Genomic DNA, 15,431 nt, shown 5'->3' with positions numbered 1-15,431 from the left:
AGGTGCATACAAAGGAAAACATATGCCCTGCTGCCCACCCATGTGATGTGGAACCATCTAAGGAGATGGTAGGATTTCAAACTCCTGCCCTCTAAATGTGCTGGTCTATTCAGCATTCTCTGCCATGCCCGCAAGGTACGTGTAGGTCCTCTAGTCTGCTTGAAAGGCCTGTCCAAGACTGGACCCCCTGCTCCCCTCTCTGATTGCACTCTGCTCTTCAGCCCCAACTTCCCCACCCCCCATCATCTTGGCCAGGCTCCTAGTCTCTGTCCCTCTATCTTCCTGTTCCCACACCTACCACATCGGTTCTGTCTTTGTGTTGCAGTCTGGGCCTAGGATATTCTCTGCATCCTTCCACATCCAAAAAAGGACATGAAATACACACAAACAAAGCAGCTATATAGGTCATTTGACATCAATTAATTAGAGAAAGGAATGTTAACAACCCCCTCAAGTAGGAAAGACATAATCTTTTAAATTGAAATAAATTTAGGGTTTTTTTTGTTTTGTTTTGAAAAGCTCAATAAATTCTCCTTATTTTTCATATCTTTACTGAGAACAATAAAAATTTTATCAAAGACCAGCTTTTAGGCACCACTGAATTGATCAATGGCTCTGTCCCAGGCATGCAATTGATTGGGCATTTCCCATATTTTATCTTATTTTGTTGTTTGCTTTATATGCCTTTTTTTCCTTTCAAAGTGGCAAATGTTTTATTAATAGCATCTGCATCCTCATTTTTTTAATGCTGGGCATCCATGCGATGTGCAGCCTGAGTGTTTCGAGTTGACTGAATCACACGTGCTGTGGGTTGGGACGACAGGGGGTTTTAAGGCTCTGGGGAGGGGTGATCAACAGAGGAGGGGCTTGATGTGCTATAGGAAAGGCCTGTGGGAAGACCTGAGGATTGGGGCATTGAAATGTAAGTGACATAGAGCATAGCCTTCAAAAGTCTGAACCAACAATACACGACTTCAAGTTTGATTCTTTATGAAAAACCTGAGATTTTTGAATAGTTTTTTGATAATTTTTCCCCATCCCTGGCAGGTTCAATTGAGAGTTTTGAGTTATAATATTAATTGTAATAATAGTCTGTTTATCATATGCCCACTGTATATGTAATAAAATATCTGCTTTAGAAGCATGTAGGGACAAAAAACATCTGTTGACCACTTTCATTTTTGTTAGTTTGAAGGTATGCATAAGAATGAAGCAGTAAGCCAACAGCTTCATGCTTTGAGAAAAGAAGTGAAGCAGTTGCAAGCAGAAGCTGCTAAACCACCACCACTTAATATTGTGGAAGCTGCTGTGCATGCAGAAAATTTGATTACGTAAGTTTTGAAGGGCATTATACTTGAAAATACTCTTGTTATTATCGATAGTAATCATACATGCTACCACACCCTCCAGACACCCACTAATTAAGTTAGCATAGGAATCGGCACACTGGCCATTGGGGGGTGCACATCTGCCCTGTCACCCATTTTTATAAGTAAAGTTTTATCGGAACACAGCTGTGCCCATTTATTAATGTCTATGACTTTCATGTTGCAATGGCAGAACTGAGTAGTTGTAACAATTTATGGCCCGTAAAACATAAAATACTTATTATCTGACTCTATAGAATAAGTTTGCACACCCCTGAATTACGAGATGATACAGTACATTGAAATTCAGTCATGGAGAGATTTGGTGCTTAAGTTTTATATCAAAGTCACGTTTACCTAGGAAGTCATCATTGTCAACTTAGATTATTGGCAAAGTTTGCAGTGGACTCGCTCAGGGGCGTTAGGGCTCTCAGGTATCGTTGCCAACTTGCGTTTGGCCATTGTGATTTTCTTTTGGAGCTCCTGGCTTACTCGCACCATCCTCTTTCTTCCCAAGGCCAACAGGACATGACTTGGGAGAGGGCAGGTGGCCTCTGCCTTTTACTTTAAGATGACTCCACATTCTAGTAACAGCAGCTAATCCCCCAGTGGATTGGGGTGGTGGTGTGGAGGGGGCACTGAGTCCTGTGGGTTGGATGGGGGTGGGCTGGGAAGGAGGAGGAGATAAGGTGAACAAGGGGTTGATGTTTCTTTTGCTAGTAAAGGAACTCAAAAAAGTATGAGAATTAGAAGAGATTCCTTTATTCTGGGATCTTATTCTATACAGAAATCTTTATCCTCAACTTAAGTCACTGTTTTGGATTTTAAAATTTAGAGAAATCAGGATGCTTGTTTTTGAAAAGATGTATTATATAAGGAATACATGAAGTTAAATAATAAATTATGAATTACATATGAAATGTGAAAAATTTTAATAAGATGAGAATGTTAATTAGCCCTTATAAGACACCTGATTTTCTTTTTTTTCCCCCAGGAGGGAATAAAATCATTTTTATGTATTGAAAATAAGGTGTTGGGTCAAGTTGGAAGATATCCCATGAAATATTTCTAACGTGACATTTGTATGGGGCACCGAGGACTCTAAAGAATATTGCCTGAGAAATGTAGAGTATCAGAGAAACATTCGCGGGTCTGGATCCTCATACTGTAAACCAATAGTCTTTACCTGCATTTTCCCGCAGGGCCTTAGTGAATGCCTACAAGTTGCAGCCCACCCCTGGGGTTCAGAAGGTTGGCATTAGCCTCTTCTTTACTGTTGTGGATTACGTCAGCGATGAGACCCAGCGTCATCCTCCCACAAGGCAGTTCTTTACGTCATGCATTGAGATTTTGGGACAGGTAAGGTTATTCTGTGCTGGTTGTCTTTTTCCGATATAATGAGTCCCTACAGTGTCCTCATTAGATATAGTTGGGGTTGACTTCAGACTTATATTATAGGTTCAGAGTCTTACCTAAGTCAGAAGCCCCTTTGAATTACTGGCTTCTGAAGATGCGATTAGAATTGTTGGCATAGGATTTTGCTTCTCCTAGAAGCAATAATAAATTACTCATATTTGAAAGCCCCTGGGGAGACATCAGATTCTATCATATGCTGTTGGTGATGTTAGCAACGCCATCATTGAAGCTCTTTATCGCTTATAAAATGCTTTCCGATTCATTATTTTATTTTTTATTCTCATAGCGACTCTGTGATATCATTCTCATCTTAAAGATGAGAAAACTGGGCTCTCAAAGATTGAGTGACTTGCCTAAAGAATTGCAGCTGTTGAGTGCTGGAGCTGAGACTGGGTCCCGGGTCTTCTGACTCAGCGTTCAGCGCTCGCTCCACCTCCCACTGCTGCCTCCCAGTTGCCATTCTCCCTAACTTTATTTGACTCATTGTTAAAATAAATATAGATATTTACCAAGAGCAAGGGCAGTGTATCCCTGCAGATTGGGAAAGGAAAGCCACTTGTTGGTAAATATGTAAACCCTAGTTAACCATGTCCTCTCACCCAAATTCAATTGACTTAGTACTTATTTATTGGATGTTTATAAGGTGATGCGGAGCAGATATTAAAATATATTTTTTTAAATAGTTTTTTTCTGATTATAAAATTGATGGGTACTTATAAGCAATGTGGACAGTACAGAAAGTATAAAGAAACATTTCTTAGAATCCTAACTACCTGGAGACTGGTTATGCAACTAGCATTTCATTATGGTTTGTCTCGTGTATGGATGTGTATTAATGTATGCGTGTACATGTGAAATTGATGTATCATCCCTACATACAGATAACTAGATCGATAGACATAGATACACACTCAAAAACGGGGATATGTTATTTTGTAACCTGATTTTTTTCATTCAAACACATCTTTTAGACATTACTCCGTGTCAATAAATACAGACCTGTATCATGGTATTTAATATGTAGTGTTCAGTGGTACAGATACATTGTAATGCCCTCTGAATGGGTATTTAGGTGTTTGTTTTGCTACAGTAAGCCATAGCTAAATAATCTTACACAGCTTCGTGAACTTGTTGGACTCTTTTTTTCCTAGGATAATTTCTTAGAAGTATGATTGCAATGTCAAAGGGACTGGCAGCTGATGTGTATTGTCACACTGCCCTCCTGGGAAGTTTGTACCTATTTACACTGTCATTGCAGGGTTTGAGTTTATTATTTTCCATATCGTAACCTACAGTACGAATGATCATTCTTTTTAAGTCTTGCTAATCTAATAGGGGAAATGGTACTTTATTATTATTTTAGGTTGTATTTCTTTTAGTATTTGTTAAGTTGAATGACTTTTCACAGGTTTTGGCCATTTATGTGTTTGTGTGTGTGTGATTGGCTGCTTATTGTCCTGTTACATTTTCTGTGGGAGAGTTTCTTGGTTTTTTTTTATTGTTTTGAAAGAGCTCCTCAGACTATTAACCTGGTATCTGGAATGTGTAACAATTTTTCTACTTTGTTATTTTTCTTTAATTTTATGATGCTTTTTGCCTTATAGAAGTTAAAATTTTTATCAATTTAAATCTGTCAGTCTTGTCCTTTATTGTTTCTGCCTGTGGTCAAGTTTATCAAAGCCTTCCTGACCCTAAGATTTTAAAAAAATATTTCACTTATATTCTAGTACTTTTAAACATTAGAACCAAGTTAAAACAAATGTGAAGTTTTCCTGACTATATATTAGTTAAATTTAACTTTCAAAACGTATCAAAAGCACATTTCAATAAAATCTATAACCTAGAAGTTTTGTTTTCTTGACAGAATGCAGAATCACTTAGGGTACTTAGTAATTATGGTAGGTACATTGCAAATTTCTGGATTCAAATTACCCCAATATTTTAATCTTTTAAAAGTTTTGTAGTATAGTTGAGAATTTTCTACATATGGGCTGTCCAAATTAAATTAATGGGTTATCCATAATTTTTTTTTGAGAATTTTTATAAGTTTATTTGAGCCAAACTGATGACATTTGCTGGGGAGAAAGATCTCAAATGCTCCCCGGATTATCCATAATTTTTAATATCATCTACAATGGAAATAATAGGTTTATCTATGTTGATTTTAGATTTCTTGTGATTGTTTCGTGTTTTCATTTAGAAAAAATTCTATTTGCCTCATATTACCACCCCTTAAAACGTGGTTGCTTAAGTAAAGGTTGGGGAGTGGAGAATTTGGTGACATTTTCCCCTTTTATTCTTTCAAGGTGTTCATCAGCGGCACTAAATCAGAATGCAGAAAGGTCCTCGAGACCATTCTGAAGAACAGAAGACTCTGCTCTCTTTTGTCTCCTTTCTTCACTCCCAATGCTGCCCCCGCAGAGTTCATACAGCTCTATGAAAAGGTGGTGAAGCTTCTAAGTGAGGACAACAGTGACATAATTTTCATGCTGCTGACCAAGGTGAGATATGACCCAGTCCTGATGTTACCATTGAAATGCAGAAACGTTGGCTGTGGCCCACGCCATAGAAAGGAAAGGCTCTCTGGGGTTCTGTTTCCAGGCAGACTGCAGGCTCACAGGACCCTTGCACATTTTTCATGCTCTTTAAGCATCCTGATCCCACAGCTTCCTCTTGTGGATGTGTCGGTTGGGTTGTGAGGGACAGTTTTATTCCACTATAACAAGGACCTAGCTCCCAAACGCTCTTTAAAGACTAAGTACAGTTCTGAAATATTCATAATAGTAATTTAGTACATCCTTCTTTTGAATTTATCCTGAATTTATGCCTAAGTTGTATTTGATAAATGAGATACAATATGTCCAAGTCTCTCATATTTAGAAAAAGCCAGATCTAAGCAAATTGCCTTTGTTGTCATTCCAAGTAGAATGTTAACTCAGACCAAGGCAGTGAATTTACTTAACCGGTTGAGAATTTGGGAGCTGTAGCTCTTTCGCCTTCAATTGTATTTCTCTGAGCATCTATGAGTCATAAAACCTGGTAATTTTTTAGTGCCTAGAGACTGATCTCAGTCTGTAACGGGGGAGAACATGTCTTATAGGGGTTCTGGAAGGTGTTATTAACCCCCTGAATTTGTATTCACTGAGGTGACTGATGCAGACTCAGAAACGTGGCCGTTAGATGGAGACAGTTTTGTGAAGTGCCAGCTTGTGTGTGGCACTGTGACCAGTGAAAGAGAACTGCAACGTTCTGAGCCTTGTCTTTTAGGGAAAACTTACCAACAAGATTTTTAAATTGCAAAGAAGCGTGCGGAGCTTAGAAAACTTTACTGTCTGAGAGTGAAGAATTGATGGAGGCATAATGGCTCCCATCAATTACTGAGCTCCCCAGATTCTTTTAGGTACTTGTTTACAAACTGTAGTTTAAATCTTTATGAAAATTTAAAGGCTAGGTTATCTATGACTTTTAAACTAAATTTGCACAGACTTTGCTCTCCTTCAGTTAATTTTCTAGTGTCAATAAAACTGCTTCTCGTTTCTTTCCTTTTTAGTTCGATCTTAAGCAATGGTTAAATGCCACTAAGCCTCCTCTGTCTGATCGCACCAGACTCCTGGAGTCCATTCATTTGGCACTTACTGCCTGGGGCCTTGAACCGGATGAAGATATTTTGATGCCGTTTAATCTTTTCTGTAAGCACTGGACTTACCTTCTTCTCTACCAGTTCCCTGACCAGTACAGTGACATCCTCAGGCTGCTGATGCAAAGTGAGTGTCTTTTAATTGTGACTGATTAGATCGCAGTGAATTTTCGTATCACACGTACCATTCTACAGATATCATCCAAACATGTAAAAATAATACAAGCGTGCCGAAGTTTAGAGTGACTGATTTTCACCTGAAGTACTCCATGAACAGTCCCTCAAAGGTTCCTACCTGTAAAAATGGTCATTTATTGTCCTAAATGCTAGAATGGGCACTCGTGTTGGAGGCCACAGGTAAGCGCCCATCTCTTTCCCTTGACTTAGCAGCTGTCTTGAATGGGGTGGGATGGAAGTGAGCCTGCTTCCTCTGCCAACTACAGATTTAGTAAGAGAAATAAGTTGCTTCTTCTATGCGTCGTTCCAAATAGAGGGTACATTTTGTTCTATTTTCCCCCTAATTTTTTTGACTGTATTTATATTTGCCAAGGGAAAGAACAGCATTACAGTATTTTCCACATTCCCACCGTTTCTGTTCCCCTCCTGTAATTTTCCATTGGAGTGTGGAGATCAGAGGAGAAATAAAGGATGTAGGCTTTCTTATTTTTGGAATTTCACTAGGCAGGGATTTTATCAAAACTTGAAAAATGAGATCGAATTTACTTTTTCATGAAAACTTGATACTGTTTATAGATGTAATGGAAAACTAAATTTTGCTTTATGCCAAATCTTTGTGTTATTTAATAGAAATTGTTTAGTGCATAAGGTAATGATCTTCTGTATTGGACTACTTTAAGAATACTTGTACGGAAATGGGTGGTCTCATTTTCAACGCACCTCAACCTTTCACTGTTTCCTGCAGAGGGATATTGCAGGGTAGGTGGAGAACAGTGATAGGGAAATGTATTTGTATAATTTTTGATGCACATTTGCATAGCTGATTTTTGTTCTAAACTTTCAAAATATAATCAAGTATATATTGTTGTGTTTTTCCCCCTGAAATCTTTTAAAGAAATTATAAACTGTTTGTGTAGGCAACCATTGACTTGCACGGAGCAGGAAATTTGTACTTCTCAGGAGAAGTAATTCAGTTAAAGGCATAACAATAACAGTCCCACCTCTGTCAGAGTCCATGGCCTCCAGCCTCCTGGTTTCGCACCCCTCTCTGGCCACCAATTTGGTGTTCCCAGGGGTCCATCCCTTGCTCCTCTGCTCTCTCCATTCGCCCTGGGTGAGCCTGTCGTTTGCCCTGTCTTCACTGCCATCTTCTAGGTGGGCACAACTCCCACACCTGTAGCTTGATCCCAGACCTCTGCCCTGATAACCAGACCACAGTAGCAGTTGGACACCGGCCCTCCCCTGTCCCCTGAGCATCTCATACCCGGTATAGTGCAGCTGACCTCGTCATCCTTCCCCTCAGACCTGCTCCTATGAGCCTCTGTTACCCTGTTTGATCCTCAGGCCACCTCTGGGTGGAAAGAACCTGAGAGATATTATTCCTGTCCTCTGGGATATGAAGTTTGTAAGTAGCAGAGTGCTGGCTGGCTGGTAGTCTCTAGTTTTGCACGCTGTGTCTGTGTTGCTTTAGCCATTGTAGGAATGGAGTTTTAGGGGTAAGTATAAAACAACTTCTGAAGAGACCTACATGCTGTCACTGCGTCTGCACCCAACCTCCCTTGTCTTGTCACCATTATTTCTCTCACGTCATCCAGCCAGGAAAATGGCTCCTTACCGTTCATTCCCCAGTAAAGGTCTGATAGGTGGGATTTCCCTCCCAGATTCCAGCTCACATGGCTCCAGCTGTGTTCACTCCAAGCAAAGCAGGGTTAACAGGAACAAGGAAAGGCAGGCGTTTGGGTAGATAGTTCTTTTAATAAGTTCTCTTTACTTTGGTTTCCTCCTAGATGAATTTGTTTGGGATTTTTATTTAATGTTCATTCCTTTGTAAAATACATATGTTATTTGATTCAATTTAAAATTTTTAGTTTGTAAGAGATGCTGACTTTCTGTCCTCTGTCCCTGCTGTAAGGCTCTGCTGAGCAGCTGCTGAGCCCTGAGTGTTGGAAAGCCACGCTGAGAGCCCTGGGCTGCTATGCCCCAAACTGCCAGCAGGGGGCACCTTCTGCCGAGAGCACGTCGCTTCAAAGCTCCCGGGATGTTCTCTTGTCAGACAAGCAGGTGTGTAGCTTTTGGTGTCTGACGTTTTTGTCTCTGCATTTCTTTTCAATTTCCTTTGCTATTTAAACAATTGGAACACACGTAAACTTTATATCTAAAAAGCTGCTTTTTTGTGCATGATCTTTAAGAGCCCCGTGTTAGTTTTTGTCAGTCACTGCTCTCCTACTCCCCCTTTGTCTGGATTGCCTTTCTCTCACACCTCAGTCTGATTGTTGCTCATCTCTTCAAGAGCAGCCTGGGCCTACGCCTTCCACACTTTAACTCACTTGCTCCTTAACCTTATATCACTGGCCCTTTGGTTAGGGTTCAGTGTGGGTCCACGTGAAAATTTATTTGAAAAAATGGTTCCTCTGCTTTAGAACTAAGTCTGTTGGTTTACTTTTCACGTGCTGTATATCTTTGCAACTCTTGCAGAGTCAAAGCCTTCCCTCACAGAGTACGAACACTACTGAACGGAGACTTTCAGTAAGGATTTTCTAACCCGTCATTCTCTTCTAGGTAATGGAGACTATACAGTGGCTCTCAAACTTTTTTTATAAGCTTCGGTTATCCACATTGGACTTTAGAAGTTTTGGTTTATTCTCAAAATGGAGTCCTTACATGGATGGTGTGAAGACACTCTTGGGCTATCTTGTGAAAAGGATGCTTGACTCAGAAATGACCTGCTTGGCCCAAGACCCATCTGCCAACAGCAAAACAGGTAATACGCCTTTCGTGCCACACGGAGCTGGGTGTTCTGACATTCCCTCAGAAGTGACTTGAATACACACATTAAGAGATTTAGATCTTTGCGATAAAACGATATATCTGAGTGTCACGCAGAGGAAATGGAAAATATATAGCATAGGTGTGAACCCATACGTGTGTTCATTTAGACAACGGATGCTTGCTTCAGCTTGTCTCTGCCCCTCCTTTGTAGGGCGGAATACAGAGATAGGTTTCAATCTCCACTTCTTTCGTCCTATTATTTATCTTGCTAAGGAAAGTGTCCTGAATATTTAAGCGTTTATCTTTAAAAAAATGTACATTATAAAATTATCTATGATATTTTGTAATAAAATTTTTCAATTCAAGGCATTCCATTGTGGCAAATGAAAACATAAACATACTTACATTAAACTTTTTTTTTTTTTTTTTTTTTTAATTCTTTTGGGTCTGGCTTCTAATCTGCCATCTTGGACCTTCTCTCTCTCTCTCTCTCTCTCTCTCGCTCTTTAAATAAATGTTGTTTTTATATCAACATAGTTTATGGGTATATAGACAATTAGTAGATTTTCTAATATAATGTTATCAGTGGTATTGACAAAGGATACACTTGTTTCTCATCTCTAAAAATTTTACTTTCTTTTAGTGCTGAGATCCCTACATTCAGTCATTATCCAGCTCTTTAAGCCATGGATCCTGGTTTTAGAGGACAATGAAAGGTAAATCACTTTTCAGATATTCAAATTCTTTTGAAATTTATAGACTTAAAATTCTCATGGTGTTTTGGTACAAGTGATGCATTCACAGGTTTAATTTTTATAAGTGTAAGGCCATATTTAAATTTAGAAAATACTCCTTTACGAAAGAAACTGAAGACATTTTCTGCTTATGGAATTGTTAGTCTGGCTGATCAGAGCTATTATCTTGATACTAATTTTAAAACAAAACTGGACACTCGTTTCCAGTTTTCTACAATAAAGAAGTTGAATGAGTTTTGGTACTTAATTTCAGAAAGACGGATACCGCTCTCCTTAATTAGGTTTGAATAATATGACACTAAAAATATGAGACTAACTTGATCTTATCCAGTATCTCACTTACTGTTTGGAGTTAAGTTGGCTTCCAGATTAGTGGTGGGAATTACCCTTTTAACATGGACTCCGCAATTAAATGAAAGCATTATTTCAGGAGCATTTAGACCAGAGGTGGGGCTGTCCATGACTCCTTATGAGTCTTGTTGCCTCCAAAAGCATATAAATAAAAGCCAGGTGAACTTAATGAGAATTTTTAAAAAATGACAATAGTGCTAGACATCACTGTATTTAAGGTGTTTTCACTCCTAGGGCTTTTAACTCCCTTGTCAGGACTCTTTGCGTTAACCCATGCTGCTTCAGGAGCTTCTTGAGGAAAATAGAAAAGGTTCTGGATCTTTGCTTTTGCTAGAGGGCTATTCTTAAACAATCTGCAAGCTTCAGGATTTTGTAGTGACTGTTTGACTGCTGACCATAAGGCAGTCTGCCTTTTAATTTCTAGGAAGAATTAATGGAGTTTATTTTGATATTGAACTTTACGGACCAGATTCAGGAACTAAAATTTTCATATAAAGAGTTTATTCTTTGGTTATTTCCTATCCATTCATTTTTGGGCATCTTTTGGTTACAAGACATTTTCTTCCTTCCCTCCCCTCCCTCTCCCACTTCCCCTCTCCTTTCTCTTCCCCCTCCCTTTCCCTCTCCCCCTCTCCCTCCTTCCCTGCCCTTCTTACTGTTGAAGCTACCTGATGGTATAGTTCTAAGGCATTTGGAATATAACCAAGATGCACAAGGGATGGGTTCAAGGGTATAAATTGGATGTGAAAAGATGTTAGTTTGATAGTTTAGGTAGCACGCTTCTGAAACTTACTCATGTTGGAATAAAGGTTAGGAAGGAAAGTAAATGAGACTATGTGGTTGATATTGCAAGCTATAATTCACCTCCAGGAATTTACAGTGGTCTAAATATGTGTGCTGGCTGCATCACGCAGTTTGCTATGACTCTGGCCAGCCCTAGACTCTGGGACCTGGAGTCGTTGAATCATGGTACTTTCACTTCTGAGCGCATGTTTCATGTATTTCAAGCAGCCAACGGCATTACCCCTGGCTGGAGAGCGATGCTGTGGCGGCCTCGAGCACGGTGCAGCTGTTCACTGACTGCATCGCCTCACTGCACGAGAGCTTTAAAGGTAGGAAGCTGTTACATCATGTCTCCAGTTGGTTCTCACGTTTTCCCTAAGTCATTCAGTTTCGCCTTTGCTTTCCCACTTTATTTAATTTTATTTTCGTTGGCAGGCAGTCATCTTTGACCAAAGGAAAACCACTCATGCAATTATTTAGTGTAAAGTTTGTTACTTATTTGTGAGGTAGTTTGGAGTTTCATTGGTTATGGAAAATATGCAGCCTTTCTCTTTCAGATATTGTCTGTCCCCCATGTGGAACCTCATTCTGTCTTCTATGACTCTGGCTTCTTTTTCATGTTTTCTATCTTTTTGTGCTTCCTTTTGGGTCAATTATTGAGGCCTGTTTTCCAGTTTACTCAGTCTCTCTATCTATAGCTATGTCTAATCTGCTTTAAAAAATATCCACTGAATTTCCCATTTTAATTTCTGGAAGTTATTTTTGTTTTAAAATCTACCCTGATCCTTTTTGATAGCATCTTACTTCTTCCTCTTGTTTAAATTCCAGTTTTTATTTCTTTAAAATGTTTAAACACGCTTACTTTCTTTTATGATCTATATGCAATAATTCCATTATCTGAAGTTTCCGTTGGGGAGTGGCTTATGCTGCTGATAGATATTCCTTTGGACTCTTATTCCTAGAAGCTTGTTTCCTGTGTACTTTGTAGTTTTGTAGTCTGAGCCCACATTTAGAGAGACATTATCTAGACAAATTCTGTAAAGATTAGGATGAGGGTGTGTATCTCCAGAGAAAATCTGCATTTGCTGCCAATTGGAACCACATAATTTCTTGCCTTGGGGTTTCTCACACCACACACTTACATATGAAATCAAAGTCCAAGCTCAGCTTGCAGGCAGCCCTCAGTTATCACAGTAAACTTTCTCCCCTCCCCAACTCCGAGTCCAGGTGAAGTTTCCTTTTCCCCACTAATTTGCCCTTTCAGAGAGAGCGTGGCCCTTAGAGGTTCTTGTCTTCCGTCTCCATGTGCCGTTTAGTAAGAGGGAGATGCGCAGCAGTCGGCAAGGAACGTCTTCAGAGCCCCGCACAGGTGTGATACCTGTGAAAGGCGAGTGGGAAGGAAGAGCCTCAGCCTGTTGTCCAGTTGTGAGAAAGTAATGGCCAGTCCAACAGGGGTTCCAGTGCAGATTCTTCACTGAGGGGCGTCGCATTGGGCAGAAGTGTCCTGGGCCGTGCGCACTTGTTGGCCGAGGGCTGCCTGGGACAGTGTGTGGCCTTGACTCAGGCACTGCAGGGGCCCCTGCAGATGCTGCAGCTGGATCAGCAAGTTCCACTGAAAGGGAGACCTGAGTGAGCACCTCCATAGCTGCCACGTGCTCGTGTGGGGCTTAGGCATAGACGTGACATGTGTACATAACCGGTATGTTTGTGTGTGTGCATGTATACAGAGGATGCCAAAAAATGGACACACATTTTAAGAGGAAAACTTTCTTATATTAAATGTTCTATATTAAAGTTGTAATACTGAATATATACCGATAACAGAAGATGAATACAAGTCACGTTTGACTTCTGCAATTACAAGAGGTGCTCAGAGTGGTTACCATCAGCATCCAGACACTTCTGATGATGGTGAACTACTGCTTGAGCATAGATAACATCTCTTAAAATGTATATACACTTTTTTGACACTCCTGATATATATATATATATATATATATATATATATATATATGTATGTCTTTAGTTTTTGTAGAGCAGTTTTAGACAGAATTGAGCAGAATGCACCGAATTCATATACCCTCTGCCTTCCCCCCATGCACAACCTCCCCCACGCCCACCTCCCCCACCAGTGGTACACTTGTTACAGTCGATAAACCTACTGATACGTTATCAGTGCCTTATTCTCAGTATCTGTTTGATAAATATTGGTTCAATGAGTAACACATGAAATCCTAATAATACTCTCTCTTTTTTTTAGAAGGCAGTTTCTTCTAGCTGCTTTTTACCATCCAAAATATATTTATTGGTGAGAAAAATATTGGAGTATCAAATTATACTCACAAAGGCTATATGTTTAATTTCATAGGATAAGGGGCAAGCCCTCTCACAGGCTCTTGCCTGTGTTTATAAAATAAGAAGGTGGCTTAGGAACTGGAGGATATAATATCAGAGAGAGGAAGTAAGAATTATGCAAAACAAGATGAAGAAGTATTAAATTGTAGCCTTTTAGTGAGAACATTGATCCAACTTTCCTTTTATTGAGGTAAAAAACGAGGACCTGAAAAGCCAAATGAATTTATTGGAGGTCACAGAATTTGTGTGTGCCTGGGCTGGGACTGGAAGCTCGTCTTGTTCTCAGGGATTACCTGGACATCGTCTACCCACATATCCATCCTCAGCTAAACAAACGTATAATTTGTCCGTATTTAAACAAGTGCTACCCTTCAGCCTGCTCTTACAAGGTTGTTAAAAGCATGTGTTGATGGTTCATGCTGTAGGATAAAGTAAGTACTGGCCATCGAGGACACAGGAACGTTAGAAATGATAAATTGACTGGTACCGTGTGCTGGTGCTCATTGGTCATTTTGGAAAAGTGAGTGTTGAGAAACACCATCGGGCTTCTGTTGCTGTGTGTGGTGCTCTCTTCTTTGTGCTCCATTCCTTTGCGTAGAACCGGAAAGGCTGAAATGATTTGTCTTAGACCAAACCCCTTCTATTGCCATTTGCTCCTGAGGCCGCAAAGCAGTTGATTATTGTGAGGATAATGCCGAGTGATCCTGGTTGCGGACTAAAGGGATGCCTAAAATGGGTTGCGGTTGTGGAAGTGTATGAGTTAAAAAGCCAGATATTTAGAAGTCTTGAAGAAAAGCTGATTACCCTGCTATCTCCTACACACCAGCTGCTCATTCTAGTTACCCCAGTGAGAAAAGTGCCGTTTTTTCTTATTAATCTGCCATCATCAGCCCCGCCAGCTCCTGGCATGTGAAAAGCTTTGAAATTGTATACTAACTATTGCGAACCTTAGGTTTTAGACTTTCAGTTCAAATTTGTGTTTTGTGTTAGTTATTATTATTATTATTATTATTATTATTATGGTTAAAGATAACCCAAAAGGTCTTGAGCTGTATTCTCTTTTTCAATTTCAGATAAGCTGTTGCCAGGTGACGAAGGAGCCCTTCGCTTACAGCTGATGTATTACTGTGAAGCATGTACCGCACCCAAAATGCCCGAGTTCATTCTGTACGCTTTCCATAGTGCCTACCGGAAACTCCCGTGGGCGGACCTCCATCCCGACCAGACACTCATGGAGGCCTTCTTCAGAGTAAGCCGTCCACTCTCCTCAGCCTGGAGAGATTTGGCTTCGGGGAGCAGCCTGTGCTCCCGGCACTGGCGGTTTTAGGCACAGTTGCTGTGTGTGCACTGTGCCCACACTCTGTGTTGCCCACATGGTGTTTGTGTAAAGCAGCATCCTGTGGAAATCATTTCCTGGTGTTGGTAGGTGACTGGAAAACATTGACTATAGTTAAAACCCAGAGAAAGGCTTTGTCTCTAATATGGCAGCCGTTCCCTAGACTTGAGTAACACTGTCCTGTGAGGACAGGGTTTAATGACTTTGTTATGCTCTTCTCGGTGTTTCTGTGTCTACATGTTTTTCTTGGATAGTATCATTAGAACTACTTCTTCTTGAATGTTCTGTTAAAGCAAAACGTGAATTGGTGCTCAAGCCGTTAGTTTCTTTAAGCCATTGTGCAAGGGAGTCATGAGATCGTAGGAGACACAAGTGTGTGTAACAGTCTGATGCATCATAGTCGTGTAAAGACCTGAGATGGCTTGGGAAGTGCCACTAAGTGTGTAAAGAGTCTTTGTAGTAGAAGCAACTGTTGCAAAAAAATC

At 40.1% G+C, this 15,431-nt stretch overlaps 1 protein-coding gene across 2 annotated transcripts in view; it reads left to right on the top strand.

Annotated features, from left to right (window-relative positions):
- EPG5 (ectopic P-granules 5 autophagy tethering factor) overlaps positions 1-15,431 on the top strand; it is a 98,750-nt gene that overhangs the window by 66,598 nt on the left and 16,721 nt on the right. Inside the window, exons 28-36 of one of the 2 annotated variants that reach the window (XM_019739695.3) lie at positions 1,189-1,331; positions 2,570-2,726; positions 5,090-5,284; positions 6,334-6,547; positions 8,510-8,658; positions 9,157-9,358; positions 10,010-10,082; positions 11,484-11,584; positions 14,684-14,859. In XM_019739695.3, coding sequence (XP_019595254.3) covers positions 1,189-1,331; positions 2,570-2,726; positions 5,090-5,284; positions 6,334-6,547; positions 8,510-8,658; positions 9,157-9,358; positions 10,010-10,082; positions 11,484-11,584; positions 14,684-14,859 — 1,410 coding nt within the window. Of the gene's footprint in view, positions 1-1,188; positions 1,332-2,569; positions 2,727-5,089; positions 5,285-6,333; positions 6,548-8,509; positions 8,659-9,156; positions 9,359-10,009; positions 10,083-11,480; positions 11,585-14,683; positions 14,860-15,431 lie in introns of both variants that reach the window. The other variant, XM_019739694.3, reaches the window with a different exon arrangement.

Source organism: Rhinolophus sinicus, chromosome 4 (genome assembly GCF_057876585.1).
Source record: "Rhinolophus sinicus isolate RSI-liver-muscle chromosome 4, RSI-T2T, whole genome shotgun sequence".
Taxonomy (NCBI): domain Eukaryota; kingdom Metazoa; phylum Chordata; class Mammalia; order Chiroptera; family Rhinolophidae; genus Rhinolophus; species Rhinolophus sinicus.
This window is presented reverse-complemented; position numbering and strand designations above follow the sequence as displayed.